This window comes from Monodon monoceros, unplaced genomic scaffold (assembly GCF_005190385.1).
Source record: "Monodon monoceros isolate NGI ecotype Baffin Bay Population unplaced genomic scaffold, NGI_Narwhal_1 Super_Scaffold_20, whole genome shotgun sequence".
NCBI lineage: Eukaryota > Metazoa > Chordata > Mammalia > Artiodactyla > Monodontidae > Monodon > Monodon monoceros.
In genome coordinates, this window is record NW_021703777.1 from 136,196,670 (window position 1) to 136,214,734 (window position 18,065).

Consider the following 18,065-nt stretch of genomic DNA (forward strand, 5'->3'; position numbering starts at 1 on the left):
GGCCAGCCGCCTCGGCTCCGCTGGCGTAGCAGACAAGGGCCAGGGACCGGATGCCATCCCCTGCGAGGACGCCTCGCTCGCAGGAGCCCAGCCAGGCAGCGCTCAGGGCTTTGGGTCGCAGGGGCCACTCCCGGTAGGAGATGTGAGCGGAGCTGAGGGAGGGTGTGGGTGGCCCCTTCTGCTTTGTTTCCTGACTTGAGGCGTGTGACCCGAGGCCATGGGGGTGCGGGGGACACAGCCCACCCGTGGTGACCCTTACCATGGCTCCCGCAGATCCGAGAGACGGGCGAGAGACCCAGCAACGAGGAAATCATGCGGTTTTCCAAACTGTTTGAGGATGAGCTGACCCTGGACAACCTCACGCGCCTACAGCTGGTGGCGCTGTGCAAGCTGCTGGAGCTGCAGTCCATGGGCACCAACAACTTCCTGCGCTTCCAGCTCACCATGAGGCTGCGCTCCATCAAGGCCGACGACAAGGTGAGCACCCACAGCCTGCTCAGGGCTCGTCTGTGTCTCCTGGGGTGAGTGCTGGGATCACACGGTTTCCAGCCGCTGTGACAGCACACCTTCCCGTGGTGGGACGTAGTCGCTGAAAAGGTGGATTTTAAAGGCAGCCTAATGTTTCATTATATGAACGTGTCCTAGTTTATTAACCGTCACTTTAGCTAATCTGCTACCCTAAAGAACCCTCTAATAAATACGTATTAATGTGAATTATGCCCCAGATCTTTGATAGGTCCTATAAAAATAGTGACCTAGAATTGCGGCTCCTGAGTAAAAAGGGCAGGAGGCCAAAAGCAAGTCCTGGCCCGTGACCAGATTGCTCCGGAGCTGTGCTGCCTGCCTGCCCCCGTGCAGTGTGTGTGTCTCAGGAAGTCACGAAGTGTCCCTCGTTCTCCCTAGTGACGCTGCTTGCGTTGAAGTCTGTGGCGCCTGGTCTTCTGATAGCTGCACCAGCTTGCCTCGGGGCTGATCTTCCCTCTTGTTACTTACGGGCTTCCTGAATCCTCTCTGCCTTGTGTTTATTACTGTTTTCATCTGCTCTGAAGACCCTCTGTCTTACAGTTGTAGTATTTAGTCCATACTCTTTTCCTCTTTGTCCTGTGTGTTTCATGTTCCACTTTATCTCCTTTCTTGCCTTCTTTTGGATTAATCAAATGTTTACTCTTCCGTCCGCTCTCCATTAGCTTGCTCCTTATTTATTGTTATAGCAATTTCTTTGGAGTTTACAACGATCTTCCTCGACACACAGGAGTCTAATGGGACTGAGTGCTTTTCCTGCCACGCGCCAGGTCCCAGCTGCACTCGCCGGCCCCGCCTCTGCGTTGCACGCGCTTTTGCTGCTGAGTTGATGTGTGTGCACCACGTATTTATCCTCCTGACCCCCTTCCTTCCTTCCTGCGTTTCCACCCAGACCGTTTCCTCCACTTGAGGAGTCCCCTCAGTGGCTGTTTGTATGGATTTGTCTGTATTAACCTTCCATTCTGCAGGGTATTGCTGGGTGTAGGACTCCAGGCTTGCAGTTCTTTTTTCTACATTTAAAGATGCCACTGAGGGCTTCCCTGGTGGCGCAGTGGTTGAGAGTCCACCTGCGGATGCAGGGGACACGGGTTCGTGCCCCGGTCCGGGAAGATCCCACATGCCGCGGAGCGGCTGGGCCCGTGAGCCATGGCCGCTGAGCCTGCGCATCCGGAGCCTGTGCTCCGCAGCGGGAGAGGCCACAGCAGTGAGAGGCCCACGTACCGCAAAAAAAAAAAAAAAAAAAATAAGATGCCATTGAGTGCATGTCAGCTGGCAGGCCTATTATTGTTCCTTTGAAGGTGTCCATCTTTCTCCGGCAGCATCCGAGATGTTTGGATTTTGTTACATCTTGTTTGGATTTTAGCAGCTATACAGTAACGTCCCTAGGCGTGTCTGTGTCTGTGCTTATCCTATTTCCTGGTTGTGGTGCTTCCATCATTTCATTAAATACCCCCCCCCCCCCCCCCACATGGGTTATGTTCCCCTTAGACTGCTCACGGTCCCTGCATCACATATGCTCTTCCTGTATTTTACATCCTTTTGTACGTGTGGTTTACTTATCCTCTCTTCTTGGTCTGATCACTCTTAAACCCATCCTCCAAGATTTCCGTCTGCAGGTAAAACTGTCTCTCTTGTTCTCCAGAAGCAGATCATCACTGCATTTTGTAAGGATGAAGAGAAGTTGTCTCTCTGCTCTGCTGGAGAATTTGCCGTGCGGCTGCCCCTCCTCGGGAGAGGCAGCATGAAGGCAGGAGGCTTGGGTTGTGTCCCGGCCACTCACTAGCTTTGTGAAATTGAACAAGTCACCTCACCTCAGTGCTTCAGATTCCTGTGAGGTGGGGCAGTGGCCAGACCTCTGCTGTCGAGAAAGTGGAGGGGGCATACTTTCCCGTGGACGTTAAATGGTAAAAAACATACATAAGAAGATTCTGAAAAGTGGAGAGAAGCCCCTGGGACCCCAGGAATGACACAGGAGGTCTTTGTGCTTCATAGATCCAGCCATGGGGCTGAAGAAGCCAGAATCGCCAACAAGGACAGACTTTAGAATCCCATCCTGTGGTCAGAGGAAAGGAACGGGGCCACCTAGCAGGACAGAGGACTTCAGAGAGTGATGGCTCTGCTCCAGCCAGACGCTACAGGAAACAGTGTCTCCCCACCCCGACCCTCCCCGGACCACCCCCACACACACAGGGGCGGTGGGGCTGGGACCGCCACCCTCAGGCTGTAGCAGCTGGGATGGTATCGGGGAAGGCTGCGAGGAGCTGGCTCATTCATCCCCGGCCCCCTGCCCCCTGTGGTGTCAGTAGAGACCAGCAGGGGGTCTGGCCTCCACCCGCACCCGACAGTCTCAAGGCACTCTCCATACTTCCCTGCTGGAGTGGTGTCAGGAGAGGCAGTAAGAGGTTCTCCCGCCCCTCCCAGCCAGGGAGGCATGCAGAGCCTAGCGGGGAGGCCAGACCCCTCCCAGTAGACTCAGAAGTACCTCTCCCCCTGGCCTCAGTGGAGGCCAGATCTCTTCTGTTCCGGGATGTAATTTACAATGACTGAGTGATGCCACAGAGAGCTCAGGGCTGTTGGAAGGAAGCTGTGCTCACAGTTCCCCAGAAGAGGGGACCAGGACGTGAGGGGAGGGAGGAGTCGAGACAGCCTTCATCACTGGTCAGCGGGAGTGGTCAGCTGGAGGCGTTTTTCATTGGGCAGGACGTGAAGCAGAGGTCAGAGTTTGTGGTTGGAGGATTTGAAATATGATTGTAGCACGCCCAGGAAAGCCAGGCAGCAGGGGAGACGTAAACAACTTTGTCCATTAGTTTGGATCCGTAGATGCCAGATCGTCAGTTACACCACCTGTAAGTGCTGGGTAGAACACCCCCATGCCAGAGCACTGTCAAGAGGAAGCCAGTTAGGACAGAAGATGGAAGTGAGCTCCAGGATCGCATAGCGTAATACCCAGAGTTATACCCAGAATGTCCAGCTTCAGCTGAGAATCACTCCTCGTGCTGAGAACCAGGAGGACCCCAAAGCAAATGAAAAGAAGACAAGCAGTGGGTGCCCGCGCCATTCTGACCGTGGGCCACTCCCCAGATTCGGTAGAAGGCATACATCTGCAGATTTAAGACGCTGAGTGAGCCTCAGAGCGGATAAACACAAAGAAGTCCACACAAAGACTCACAGTCAAGTGAACAAACGTGAAGGACAAAGAAATAATTTTGAGGGGCTTCCCTGGTGGCCCAGTGGTTAAGAATCTGCCTGCCAGTGCAGGGGACACAGGTTCGGTCCCTGGTCCGGGAGGATCCCACGTGGCGTGGAGCAGCTAAGCCCGTGCACCACGACTACTGAAGCCCTCACGCCTCGAGCCCATGTTCCGCAACAAGAGAAGCCACTGCAGTGAGAAGCCCACGCACCGCAACGAAGAGCAGCCCCCGCTCACCACAACTAGAGAAAGCCCGCATACAGCAATGAAGGCCCAACGCAGCCAAAAATAAAAATAAATTTATTTAAAAAAAAAAAGAAGAAGAAATAATTTTGAAAGCAGTGAGAGAGAATGGCATCTTACCTGCAGGAAACACAATTCAAATGACAGTGCATTTCTCATCGGAAACCATGGAGGCCAGAAGGAACTGGAAAGTATTTTTCATGTGCTGAAAAAAAAGAACTCGGTCAATTCAATCCTAGATTCAGCAAAAATAAAAATTAAAGATAAAAACGAGGGAGGAATCAAGACGTTCCCAGGTGAAGGAAAACAACGACAATTTGTCACCAGCAGAGCCTAGAGGAACCTCAGGGCGTCAGGAAGAAAGAACACGACAAGCACCAGGCTTCGCTTCTGCTCGTGTGTCTTCTAAGTAAAGTGCGATGGTGGAGGCAAAAATGGGGCACTGTGTGATGTGGCTCTGTGTCAGTAGGTGACATTAGGATGAGCTCGACAAGTGGGGGAGGATAAAGGGGGGAGGCCACCACGTTCCCTCCATGATGAGGTAGGTGCAGCATGTGATACCAGAGCAGCCCCTGAAAATGGACGCAGAGATGTGCTCAGAAGCGCAGGAGGCAAGTGCAGATGGGATCCACGTGCCCCACGGGAAGATGGGGAAAGGAAACAAACAACCCAGATGTCCTTCATGGGGCGAACGGTAAAACCAGGACGTTTGTACCATGCAGTGTACTCACTAAGGAAAGGAGTGGATTATCACTACACACACCGCGTGGATCCTCAAGGAGTCCCCAAAGGCTGTGCGCTGTGCAGTCCCATCCCTGTAATGCTCTTCAAGTGACAGAATCACAGGGATGAAGAGCAGATTGGTGGTTGGTTCCCAGGGGTCAAGAGGGGTTGGGAGTGTCTGTGAGGTCCTCGTGGGGACAGAGGTGTCTTCTGCCTGGACTGGCTCGGCATCGCGTTCCGGCGGTGGTTTGATACTGCACGTTGCAAGGTGTTAGCCACGGGGAGGAGCCGTGTGGCTGCATGTCCACCCACGGTTGTCTCACAGTTGATGCAGGTAGCGGTCGTGTCCTCCTCACAGGGTCACTGGGGGGTTTAAATGGGGGGAGCAGGTGGCACTGTTGCCCTTTGTTCCTCCTCTTCTCTCCCCTCGTCCCTGCACAGTGCAGGACGGGAGAAGCGTGGGGTTCGGGCAGCAGGGCTGCTCCCTGGGCAGAGAGCAGGCCCTGAGTGGGTGTCTTCGCATCTCGGGGTGGGTCCTGGCTGTTGACCCTAAGGTCCCACCCTCTGTCAGAAGGTCTGATCACTGCAAACCTGGAATCGGGGCCTTGGTAGTGGGGGTTTATCTTGTGTTTGGCAAAGCATAGTAGGAAGGTGGTTTCTTTCTTTTTTTTATAAATGTATTTATTTTATTTATTTATTTTTGGCTGCATTGGGTCTTCATTGTTGCGCATGGGCCCTCTCTAGTTGCAGCGAGCGGGAGGTTGCAGAGCACGGGCTCTAGGTGCGCAGGCCTCAGCAGCTGTAGCATGCGGGCTCAGCCGTTGTCGCTCGCAGGCTCCAGAGCGCAGGCCCAGCAGCTGTGGTGCACGGGCCCAAACGCTCCGTGGCATGTGGGATCTTCCCGGACCGGGGCTCGAAGCCATGTTCCCTTCATTGGCAGGTGGGCTCTCAACCACCGCGCCACCAGGGAAGCCCAGGAAGGTGGTTTCTAATCAGACACTTAGTTCCCAAGCGTGCGAATGCAGACAGCACAGACCCGTAGTGACCCTTCAGGAGGTAATTGGCTGGCTTCCTTTGACAGCTGATCGCTGAGGAGGGTGTGGACAGCCTCAACGTCAAGGAGCTACAGGCAGCGTGTCGGGCGCGAGGCATGCGGGCCCTGGGCGTCACGGAAGACCGTCTGCGGGGCCAGCTGAAGCAGGTGCGTACCTGCGGTGTGGTGGGGGGCCCTTCCGTCCCAGCAGGGGGCGGGAGGTGCTCCGGCTCAGCTGCCGCCTGGGCCGGGGCCTGTGTGAGCTCCGCACGCGGTGGCTGCCCGCCACTCCTGGGCGCCGCTCCGATCTCCCTCCCCGGCTCTTGGTCGCCTTTGCTGTGCTTGCTCTTCCCTCCGCCCCGTCTTCTGTGGACTCACGAGGACGAGGTCAGCTTCCTTTGAAATTCCAGTACGACTCTCAACTGAGGCCAGGGGTGTTTGGGGAAGTAGGACCCAGGCCAGGCCGACCTCCGAAGTTCCTGCTCTTGGCAGCCTGGGTCTGAGTGACCCTGCTTCTCCGGCCGCTCAGAGGGCCCTCGGGCAGAAGCCAGGGGCCAGCTCTGCAGGGCCACAGGCCTGCTCCGCCGGCATGGGTCTGAGTGGATGCGATGATGGGTAGGCAATGTTCACAACAACTCAGCCTTCGTATCAAAAGGGGCAGGGCGCCAGCTGGGCACCCCCTCGGGTTGTCTTCCCAGTGTAGACAGAGATCTGTTGACACCCGCTGCCCCCCCTGCTGACACAGACGGTGCTTAGTGGGCAGTGCATTCTTGTCCTTGTCTTCACTGCCCTTGTCTCTGACAGGGTCTCCTCGCAGACCCTCCTCTGTGGGGTTGCCCTGGGTCCGCCTGGTCTGGAGCACACTTGGGGCACTCGAGTGTGGGGCACTGTGCCCGAAGGATGTCAGGACTCGAGGTGTTTCGGTTTCCAAGGCCTCAGGTGTCTTCCTTCTCTCGTCATTTAACCTGTGCTCGGCATTTTCTCCCCATTCTGAGAGTTCTTCTCGCCCCATCTTTTGTTCTGTGTCTACCTTGTGTCCAAGCATTGTCGGGGTTTCTTTTGTCAGTTTGAACATTGTCTGTGTCACTAAAATAGCCTCAAACAGTGCCCAGCTCATGGTAGCTGTGCAAACCTCAAACACCGAATGAATTCACCAGCGCACCTTTGGAGTTTCTGTGCCATTGTTAAGTGAAGAACTTTGGGAACAGGACCTGGCCGTCTCGCTCAGTGTTTTACAAGCCCTGCGGCCTCGCTGCGGGGTGTCTCCTGCTCCCATGACTGAGGTGGGCAGTGGGCGTTAGCACAGCGGCCTCGCTGCGGGGTGTCTCCTGCTCCCGTGATTGAGGTGGGCAGTGGGTGTTAGCACAGCGGCCTCGCTGCGGGGTGTCACGTGACTGAGGCGGGCAGTGGGCGTTAGCACAGCGGTAAATAGGCCCTTCGGAGCTTGCGGGGTCTCTCCCAGGAGAACTTGCTCGGGGTACATACGGGTCCGCCCACTCAGGTGCCGCCGTGGTTGTTGCCACCAGTGTCCTCCTCCTCCGTTTCCCTACACAAACCAGGACAGAGAGGGAAGTTCCAGGGCCAGAAGCCCTTGCCCAGGTCACAGGAAACGTGGGTGGGACGAGGCCGGCAGGTGAGTCTGGGTCTCCACCTCCCACTTCCAGTGGCTGGAGCTGCACCTGCACCAGGAGATCCCGACGTCGCTGCTCATCCTGTCCCGGGCCATGTACCTTCCTGACACCCTCTCTCCCGCCGACCAGCTCAAGTCCACCCTGCAGACCCTTCCGGAGATTGTGGTGCGTGTTGCAAGGCCCCCTTCTGCTGCTCACTCTGCCGGGGGCCCTCTCCCTTCTGGGGGAGCCCCCGGACCCACCACTCGCCCCCTCCTTTCTTGTCTGCCCTCTGCACGCTGAGGGCCCTGCGGTGCGTGCAGAAGGTGGCCCTTGGGGTCCTCAGGGCGTTTCCCAGCAGCCGGGGTTCCTGCTCCTCGGAGAGCAAGCCCTGATGGCCAAGACACCCCGAGACCCGGGCCGGGCGCCGTGTGGGCTGCTCTGGCGGGGGCGCGCCTGCCCCGCTTCCAAGCGTGCTCACGGGTGTCCCCTCCCTGAAGGCGAAGGAGGCCCAGGTGAAGGTGGCCGAGGTGGAGGGCGAGCAGGTGGACAACAAGGCGAAGCTGGAGGCCACGCTGCAGGAGGAGGCAGCCATCCTGCAGGAGCATCGCGAGAAAGAGCTGCAGAGGCGGTCCCAGGCGGCGGTGAGCGGGCAGCGGGGCGGTGGAAGGGCTGGGCCCATGGGTGGGGTGGGGTGGGGGCACGGGGAGGCAGACGCACTCTTGCGGCTCGGGCGCCAGTCAGCGCAAGCGGCCGGCCCTGAGGCCCTGAAGCTGGGGTTCGAGGCTGTGGCGACCTCACCGAGGCCTCCGGCAGCCCGTAGATGCTGGGGCGTGGATGCAGAAGCTGCGTGACTGCGCTCGTCACGCGCTGCGCCCACGTGGAGGGTCCTGCGGCGGAACCTGGCGGAGGCAGACCCCACTGCCAGCCGGCCGGGCTCTGTAGACCTTGCCCCTCGCTTGGCGGCCCTCTGGCCAGCGGCACGTCTGCCGGTGTGGATGCCTGGGAAGGCCACGGTCTGACGGGTGGTGCTGAGCCGGCAGCGGCCTTGCGTTTCAGAAGGAAGTGGAGCCTGAAGTGGTGGCAGAAGGTGCCCCTGGGAGGCTGGTGGTCGAGCCGCAGCCGGAAGAGCCTGATGTGACCCTGCCGTCCGAGGCCCTGATGGACAGCGCGCCCGTCCTAGAGGGCTTGAAGGTAATGGCGCCCGCCTGGAGGGAGCGGTGTTGGAGCCGCACCGCAGGGCCAGCGAGCCCGCCTGCAGGGTGGGGGCTCCCGAGGAAGCGGGGCCGGAAGGCCGCAGCCTGGCTTCTCAGGGTGACGATGGATGGTCGAGGGGCGAGGAGAGCGAGGCCGGGGAGGGTGAGGCGGCCCTGCCCTGGCTGCAGCCCCTGTGCTCCGTGTGGCAGGGCCCCCAGCGGGGAAGCCCCCCTTGCTGTCCCCTTCCCAGCTGCCCGGCGCAGGGGGCCCGATGTGCGGTGCGCGCTGGGGGTGCTCGCTTCTGGCAGCCTTGCCGTCATGGTTGTAGCTCATGTTCCTCATGAGACGCCTTCTGCCAGGGGAACCGCCAGGTGGCCCCTGGCACACGGAGCATGATGGGCAGAGCAGCTTCTGAAGGCGTGTTGGGGGCAGGAGGTGTTTACTAGATGGGCGGCAGCAGCGTCGGGCAGCTGGAGTAGGAGACAGAAACCAGGACGGCAGCTTTATGTCTGGGGATTCTCAGCGAGGTCCCGGGGTGGGGCGGGTGGGGGACCACCGCATTCAGAGGGGGTCAGAGGGGGGACGAGGCTGTGGTGGGGGGTGCGTGTGAAGTCGAGTGTGTTGACACCTGGGTAGAGGGGTGGGCCTCGTCACGTGTCCTGAGGGCCGGGTGGATGGGGACTGACCCCTGATGGGCCCCGCGGGGTCATTGGAGGTGGAGGGAAGGGCCCCACTGCAGGGCCTCCAGTCCTGTGCGTATAAGAAGAGAAATCATAAAGCGTCAACACCAGGGGTCTTGGTGAAGGGAGCTGTGGGCTGCAGGGCTGGTGTGGTGTGGTGGGAAGGGGCTGGCATAGCCTGGGATAAGTCCAGTGAGCCTCTGTTCACCCGGTGATGGCCCAGGAGACAGATGAAGACCCACACGCTCTTGTCACTGATAAGAGGCTGAGAGGAGGAGGGTCCCGGGAGCCTGGGCTGACCTAGGCTTGAAGGGTGACCCTGGGAAGGGTCAGGAACTGAGATACCAGGGTCATTTTGAAGGCAGTTTGGGGCTGAGGCCCGGAAGCTGAACAGAGGCGGGGCCTGGTCGGGCCCATGGAGCGTGGTCTGGGAGGAGGGGTCACTCATCAGCAGTAGGGCCAGCATGGTTGGCTGTCTCCATGGAAACAGATGCATTCCATTTCCAGTGGATTCAAGACTTAGACGTGAAAGGACACTTAAACTCTCCGGAGAGCTTATGAACTAAGGATCGCCAAGGATTTCTTAGCAAGGAGCACAAACCTTTAAAAACTTACACTGAAGAACCTTGGTTTGTTGGAAAGATGCCACAGAGAGTCGGGGCACCGCCGTTTCCTATTTGCAGCACAAGGCTGGGTCTTATCGGTATTGACCATTTACTCGAACAGAGACCTGAATAGCTCTAGGAAATTGAGTTGGTAGCTGAAGAACCTCTCCACAGGGAAAGCCCCAGACCCACATGGCTTCAGGGGTGAAGTTGCTGGTGAGTCCAAACATGTAAAGAATAAACCCTTCCCGTGCTACACAGGCTCTTGGCAGAAAGTTGAGAAGAGGATATACTGAGATGAGCATCCCCTGATGCCAAAACCAGATGGGTACGAGACAGCTACAGACCAGTATCTGTCCTGAACACAGGTGTGAAATTCTCAACAAGTTTCTAGTAAGTGAAATGCAGCTGTTCTGTAGAAAGGATAATACACTGTGACCTGGTGGGGTTTGTCCAAGGAATACAAAAAAATTAGTCAATGTAACGAGCACATTAACAGCCTCAAGAGAAAAACCATGTACGATCATTTCAGTAGATGCACAAAAAGCGCTTGGCAGAAGCATCTCTTCTCAATTGAAAAGGTCTCTCAGCATCTCTTCTCAATTGAAAAGGTCTCTCAGCAAACCAGTGGGAGCGAACCTTCTCAACCCCACTTAAAGCAGCCAGAGTGGCACCTGCGGTCACAGGATCCCTAACGGTAGCACGGGTGTCTGCTGTCACCACCGGTTCAGCATCGGACTGCGGGTCTGGCCAGGATGGTTAGAGAAAAACAAGTAAAATCACACAGAAGCGAAACTATTCACGGATGACGTGAGCACCTAAAAGGTCATTGTACTTGTTTGTACTAGTAATGAACAATCAAGTTGAAATTCTAAGAAGCATATCACACAATAGTATCCAGAAAGTGAACTACTTAGGGATAAGTTTGAAAGTAGATATGAAGAGCTGTACAGGATGCTGTAAAGTGCTGCTGAGGTGGATTAAAGCAGTAACTAAATGGAGAGCTTCACTGCACTCGTGAATGTGAAGACTTGGTGTTGGTAGGCTGTTAATTCTCCCCAGCCGATCTGTGGATTCAACACCATCAAAATCCCAGCAGGCTTTGTTGTTGACATCGACAAACTTACTCTAAAACATATATGGAAATTCAGAGGACCTAGAATAGCTACGACGATGGAGAGAAGCAGGTTTGGCGTATCTGCGGATGGAATCGTACACGGCGGTCAGAAGGAACACACCGTCACGTGGGTGAATCTCAGGGTGACGGAGCTCAAGCCACGTGATACCGTTTGTCAGAATTCCAGCAAACGAGGCTGTCGTGGCAGAAGGCAGGCCAGTGGGGTGGGGGTGGGGATGTGGGCACGAGGAAACCTTCAGGGTAACGATACTTCTCTGTCGGGTGGTGGTCGCTCCGTGGCTATGCACGTCTGCCGGACACATTTGCACAGGTGCGCTCGGGTGCAGGAGGCCCCTCGGAGAGCGAAGACGGTGACTGCAGGTGCCTGTCGCCTCGCCCAGAGCCCAAGACTGGCACGCGCAGTGTGGACACGGGACACGGATAGAAAAGTGGCCAAGCCTTCGGGGGAAAGCCAGTTACTCCCCTTCATGTAGGGTTTCGGTTTGCTTGTTTATTTTCTTTCCAGGAAGAGGAAATAACTCAGGAGGAAATTGACATACTCAGTGACGCCTGCTCGAAACTGAAGGGTCAGAAGAAATCTCTGACGAAAGAGAAGGAGGAGCTGGAGCTGCTGAAGGAGGACGTCCAGGACTACAGTGAGGTGCGGCGTGGGGGGAGGGGCGGCGGGGGCGGGGCTGAGGCTACACACAGAGTAAACCCAGGCTGCATCGGCCCCCAGTGTTCAGTGATGCCTCCATCAGATAAGGGAAAAGCTGGCCAAATGGTCTTTGGAGAGAAAACTGAATTTAAGTAAATCTTATTCAGTAGCTTTTCTAGTCATCCCACTCTGTCACTTTCCCCTGGAATGCCGGCCATTCGCCCTTGTCGATGACACGCATATATCTTTTTAGTTTCTAAACACATGAAGGTATCAGATGAACAGTCTGGTCACTTGGTATATGAAATCTTATTTTTGTTCATGATTCCCCGAAAGAGACTTCTTTCTTACATACTATTTATTTATTTAAAGATTGGTAAAAATAATCTGTTATTTTCTGAACTTTGTCGTGGCAGCCCTCTTGTGTGGGTTCTCCAGTCCCCACCTAACCTCCCGTTCTTCCCTGTAACGCTTGCTCGTAGGGAAAACCACAAGTTGGAATTTAAGAAGGCACTCACCATTCCTGGATTCTTTCACCGTCAGGAAGAAAGTCGGGGTTCAGGACAGAGTTCATTTCCTTTGCTACAAAAACAGTGCTTGAGTTTGCAATGAGAACCAATTTGCATGATAGACAGCAGTAAGCCTGCTGCTTTGTGGCTCGAGTTCATGGGACTGCTCCGCGCGCAGCCTAGACCTTTCCACCTTTATGATGGAGTCTGGGTTAATCCAGTTACTTCTGCAAGGTGAACTTAAGGTTTCTATTTTAGTTTTAAGGCAGTCTTTTTACAAGCAAATAATTTTATTAGGACTTGCAGGAGATCAAGAAGGAACTTTCAAAGACTGGCAAAGAAATCTATGTGGAAGAGTCTAAAGCCAGCAAGAGGCTGACGAAGCGGGTACAACAGATGATCGGGCAGATCGACAGCCTGCTCACGCAGCTGGAGGCCGATCAGAAGGCTGGCAAGCTGGGCGTGGCCGCCGAGGGCTCGTCTGCAGGGTGAGTGTGCGACGTGGTTGCCAGGGGCCTGGAGCCCGGGGGGCCCAGGGCCTTTCTGACCAGAGCACGTTTCTCAGCTGTGGTGACCAGCTGCCCCGCCCTTCTGACCTAGCGGCTGCAGCCAGAACCCAGGTGTCCCCACTTCTCCACGACACTGTCACTGAAGCGGCCCCAAGTTGGGTGTTCCCTGCACGCGTGCGTGCTCACACACATAAGCACACGCACACATGGTGCAGCGCTGTCAGCCCACGTCTGGAGGACCTCGGCTGCGGCTGCCTGCTCTCCCTGTGCCCACCGCCCCTCCCCCAGCTCTCTCCAGGCTGCTGTCACCGGTCCTTCCAGAGTGTCCTTCGGATCACAGCTCCCTTGGGAACCACCAGCCTCTCCCTGTCCCTTCTCCCCTTCCTCCAGCCTCCTTCCTCTTCCTGAACCCCTACACACAGGCAACTCAGTAATGACCCCCTGCGTGGGGGCCGGCTCTGCACTGGTGTGTCCCACATGCCTGGGACAGCGGCCAGCGGGGGCCAGCGTCGTGTGAGTGGCTGCCGGGCAAATGAAACCCCCCCAGGTGGTAGCGACTGACGCTCGGCGCTCCCGTGGGCCAGACAGCGCACCACGAGCGCCCACGTCTCCAGGGGGCAGGCAGGCGGGCTGGCTGCAGGGCCCCCGCTGTCCTCAGGTCAGCGGCCCTTCCCCCCGGGCGAGGCCAGTGTCCCCTCTTGGATTGACCTGCTGTGCTGTGTGGGCCCACTGCCCTCCACCTGGTCGGAGGGCAGTGTGGCCATACTCAGCCCCTCCCACCCTGTCCAGGGCGCAGGCAGGCCTGAGGGACCCACTGGCCTCGTCCCCACTGGAGAGGCCGGGCTCGCTGGGCGGCTGCGCACGCACAGGAGACCCTGGACGGGGCGGTGGTTTCTGTTTCTGTGTCCAAGTTGGCTGGGTGTTCCCAGAGGACGGGGCGAGGGAGCTCTGGAGGGAGGGGCTGTCCAGGGCAGGTCTGACCCACGTGGCCCCAGTGAGGCTGTAGGGGTGCCAGCTGTGCCGCGTGCGGGCTGTGTTCCCCAGGGAGACCGTCATCAGCGTTGCCGAGCTCATCAGTGCCATGAAGCAAATCAAGCACATTCCCGAAAACAAGCTCCTCAGCTTGGCCTTGGCCCTGGACGAGAATAAGGATGGCAAGGTCAACATCGACGACCTCGTCAAGGTGGGTCGTGGGGGTCTTGGGGAGCCTTTTCCACCTGTGCGTCCACCCGAGAGGCCCCTGGGGCTGGTCTCGCCCTCGCCGCAAACAGAGTGGAGTCAGGGCAGTGAGGCCGTCCGTCTGGAGCAGGTCACCGGCTCTTGCTTGGCCTCCCCTGGCCCAGCCCTGGCCGGGTCTGCGGAGCACAGTGTTGGGGGGGCTGGGCCATGGCAGCCCGGAGGGGACACGTGTGGTCCTCGGGGCTGGGCCTCGGGACCCCTGGGGGTGGCCGGAGGCCTGAGAGGGTGCCGGGAGCTTGGGCAGCCCAGGCGACCTGCACGGGGCTCCGCCTCCACAGGATGGCCGTGGGCTCTGGCGTTCCAGTGGAGAGCACGCCTTCGCCGGCAGCTCTCATGGCTCCAGGGTCTCTCCAGCCCGTCAGGGACTTTCCACTCAAACGTCTACCTAGAATGTCAGCGGACGTCACTTTGGTCGGGAGCACGGCCTTCCCCGCTCGTGGGCTGAGCGCCATCACCCTAGCGGCAGCAGTGGCTGGGCGGGGCCTGTCGTCTGGGGCCCCTCCTTGGTGCTCACGGCGCTCTGCCCGAGCAGGGCCCGGCCCGGCAGCCTCTCTGTGTCGTCCATCCCACCTTCCTGCAGCCCTGCGACCGGAGGGAGGCACAGCTGGCGCCCTCACCCGGGCCCGCTCCCTGGCGGCTCATAGCCTGGTCTGGGGCTGTGGAGCCTGTTGGCTCCGTGCGGGTGGGGGTCTGGCCCTCAGAAGACCGGGGCAGATGGAGGACCCAGGGCCCCCGGCGGGACAGCGTGGCCTATGGGTGTCAAAGGCCATCCCAGCCTGGTGGCCGTGTGCCGTCTGCCCTCCGTGTCCTGAGGGGAGATTTCATGCTGTGAAGGGGCAGAGCCACCTCTGAGGCCCTCGTCCCTTCCCGTGTGTGCAGGTGATCGAGCTGGTGGACAAAGAAGACATCCACATCTCTACCAGCCAGGTGGCTGAGATTGTGGCCATGCTGGGGAAGGAGGAGAAGGTGGAGGAGAGGGAGAAGGCCAAGGAGAAGGCCGAGAAGGAGGCCGCAGAAGTGAAGAGTTAGGGCCCGCCGGCTCTCAGGTGCCTTGGTGGCCCTTCGTGCGTCTGCCGCAGTGGTCCTAACGTGACAGTTATTGCTTTGAAGTGATTCTTAGAGACAGATCTAATATTTTGTCTGGAATAAATCAGAAACTTCATAATCAGTAATTTTTAATTTCCATCATTCCACGAAGATTCAGCCAGTCTGGATCCCTGAACCCCTCCAGGGAGTCTGCTCTGGATTCACGCGGTGGCCCAGTGCTGGTGTGGTCCCAGCTGTGGCAGGCAAGCGTGAGGCCTGCCGGCAGCGGGGGGTCGTGGCCCTGCACAGCCCCCTGGGCTCCTGAGGCGGCTCGGGCCTCCCCGCGTGTCCCCTGGCGGTGTCTGCTGTGGGAGGAGAGAGGACCGGCCGCGTGGACTCCCCGTGCCCGTGGAGCCCCAGGCGTGGGATTGGGGTCGTGCAGACACAGCCGCCTCGGCTGGAGAGGACGCTTCATGAGTCGTGGGCCTGGATTCCCACAGATCAGTGTGAACAGGAGCCACTCGTGCACGCTCCCAAGCTCACACCTGCAGCGAGTGAGCGAACACGCCCGTCATCTCCGTGGCCTCTGGAGGGCCACGTTCTCTGACGCGGATGTCAGGTCTCCTGGAAGTTCGCTCTGACGTGTGTGTCCGAGCTCTTTCTTGAGTTCTCTTTGATTCTCACCTAACCCTAACCACTTAACTGGTACAGAATTTCCTCACATGACAGTCTGCCCACCTGAGTAAATCCAATGTAAATTATGCCAGGAGAGGTGCTAATGAAGCCCTGGAAAATGAAGCATCTCGGGTGCAGTACTTTGTTGTGCTTTTAGAAAGTTTCCTCATTTCGGGTGTTAGCGCCTCACCGCTCCCTTGGGTGTTCGGAGCGGGTTTCACCGCGTGTCCGGTGATGGGTCCACAACCGGCAGCTCGGGGAGGCCAGTGCTCTGTGGCGGGGGTGGGGGTGGGGGTGCTGGGCGGCCTGTGGCCCCAGCTCTGTCCGGCTGCCCACGCAAAGGCTGGGTCAGGTACGGCAAGAACGTTCTTTGGGGGAAAACAGACATAGGAATCGGAAGACGTGGGCCTAGAGTGGCCAGATGAGCTGAGGGAGGACGACGACGAGATGATAGCTTCCAAGTTACTTGAAACTTTTTACCCAGCCGATAAAGAAGAAACTCGACAAAATAAGATTCTGTATTCTCAGATGTAAACCTTCGTAAAGGGGCAGTGGGTTCTGAAGGGTTCCTCGTTCGGTTATTCAAGAGGCACGTTCCCCGTGCTTAATTGATACTTATGAGTCCTCTCACACGTGTTTTAGTGGCCTGGTTTTCCGCTGCGGAAGCGTGCTTGCTCGTGAACTTCGTGGTAGCCGGCGTGCCGCGGATGGGGTCATCCTTCCCGCCTCCGTCCTCACCTCGCTGCCTTCGCCAGGCGCCCGGGGCATCCCCGTCGCTGCCGTCGCACACCCACCCCGCCCCCCCGCCCTCCCAGATCGTGTGTGTCTGCGCCCCCAGTGCAGCGGGATCCTTCGCTGGTGTTTGTACCGTGGGCCACGGTCTGCTGCAGGCTTCCCCCTTCGCGTTGCTTGTTTTTACTGTCCTGAAATTTATTTATTGCCGCTGACAGGGGTGCCCGGGTGCAGGTGTATGGAACGCGGCTCTGGGAACGAGAGTCTTACGTGACGAGCGAGGCGTCAGGGCCGCCGTCTGTGATGTCCTCGGGATCTGTGACGCGGAATGGGAATTCTTCCTTCGCTCCCCCTAAACACCGGTTTCTTCATTAGGGATTCAGGAAGTTGGCACGTGGCTTCCAGAGTCGCTTTGGAATATCCAAATCCAGACTTTGAGAAGGAAGGGCACCTGGTAACTTGCAGAGAAGAACCTCTAGGCGGTGCTCCTCACGGCGGGCCCTGGGCCGCTGGCGGCTCTGTCTGCATGTCCACCAGGGGCCCAGGGCCGGCTTGGCCTGAGGGCCGCCTCCTCGGGCTGTGTGTAAACACCTTTTTTAGAAATAGTGTTTTTATTAAAATATCAAATTCGTGCTCCTGTAACAGCTCAAAACCAGATTTGTGAACCGTGTGGCCCACCGGCAGTCAGGGCGGGAAATGGCAGAGCTGTCTGAGCATCTGGTCCCAGCCTCGCGGCAGGAGAGCGTGACAAGAGGGCCTTCCAGCGCTCTGGTCCTGGCCTCTGGTGTCCCCTTGTGCTGTGACCGCGTGCCCTGCCCGTCCCCTCAGACTGTGCTGGTGACTAGGCACTCGAGTTGATGTAAGGAGAAGGTTGAATAAAGCGCTGTCGTGATGGCCTGTCTTCCCTGTGACGGTCTGTCAGGTCGGCGAGGCAGCCACTGCCTGACCAGGCTCTCCTCTCCCCGACCCTCAGAGGCCCCGGGGTGGGGGGTGGTCCCTGGTGGGCAGGGCTGGGACCCTGGCCAGCCCTAGGGGGTGGAATTCTGTTCTGAGAGACTGAGGGCCCCTGGGATCAGGGACAGCACTGCCTAAGGGCTGTGCCCTCCACTGTCTGAGGGGGCCCTCAGGAACTGCGGTCTCCCCGACACCAGGGCAGGGCCTAGAGAGCTGACGGGGTGTGCGGACCGGGGGCCAGCCCGCAGCGCCCCCCCGCCCCGTGCCCACTGCCTCCCCGGCCCTCATCTCTGGGCTCCAGGGGTGGGGGGGCCTACCCTGGGCAGAGAGCTGAGGCCCAGCTGGGACGGCCGCCAGGCAGAGGGTCCTACCTCCCCATTCTCCCAGCGTGGACAGACCACCCCCAGTGAGCTGGGACGTCCAGCCTGTCTCAGGCGGCCTCACCCCTGCACTGGCCCCAGGTCCTGTGGGGGATCCTTCTACCCTTGCTGAGCCCCGACCCCTTGCCCAGGGACGTCCTCACCTGCACCCCATCTCTCCCTGAGCCTGGCCTTGGCCACAGTCTGCCCCAGGGGTTCTGCGGGCTCGCACGTGGGTCGTGACCCGTATGGAAGGGAGATGTTCCTGGGGGTGCAGGCACGGGCAGGGGGCTGCTGGGCCTCAGTGGCTCCTGTCCAGGTTCATCTCACCCCCGGCAGGCACCCAGTCCCCTCATGCTGAGGACTGAGTGTGTCCACTGTACTTGGACCCTCCTCAGGCCGGGCCCCGGGAGAAGGTGGCCGGGGTCGGGGCCGTGCGAGTCTTCAGGTACAAGCCGGTGCCCCAGGATTCGAGGCTTCTCAC

General features: G+C 58.4%; 1 protein-coding gene across 3 annotated transcripts in view; it reads left to right on the plus strand.

Annotated features, from left to right (window-relative positions):
• The window catches only part of LETM1 (leucine zipper and EF-hand containing transmembrane protein 1), a 32,631-nt gene extending 15,470 nt beyond the window's left edge, over window positions 1–17,161 (plus strand). Inside the window, exons 6-14 of one of the 3 annotated variants that reach the window (XM_029235393.1) lie at window positions 274–477; window positions 5,760–5,879; window positions 7,376–7,507; window positions 7,822–7,965; window positions 8,384–8,515; window positions 11,447–11,581; window positions 12,385–12,575; window positions 13,641–13,779; window positions 14,715–17,161. In XM_029235393.1, the coding sequence (XP_029091226.1) occupies window positions 274–477; window positions 5,760–5,879; window positions 7,376–7,507; window positions 7,822–7,965; window positions 8,384–8,515; window positions 11,447–11,581; window positions 12,385–12,575; window positions 13,641–13,779; window positions 14,715–14,864 (1,347 nt within the window). In that variant the 3' untranslated portion in view covers window positions 14,865–17,161. Of the gene's footprint in view, window positions 1–273; window positions 478–5,759; window positions 5,880–7,375; window positions 7,508–7,821; window positions 7,966–8,380; window positions 8,516–11,446; window positions 11,582–12,384; window positions 12,576–13,640; window positions 13,780–14,714 lie in introns of all 3 variants that reach the window. The other 2 variants (XM_029235392.1, XM_029235394.1) reach the window with 2 other exon arrangements.
• The last annotated feature ends 904 nt before the right edge of the window (window positions 17,162–18,065 follow it).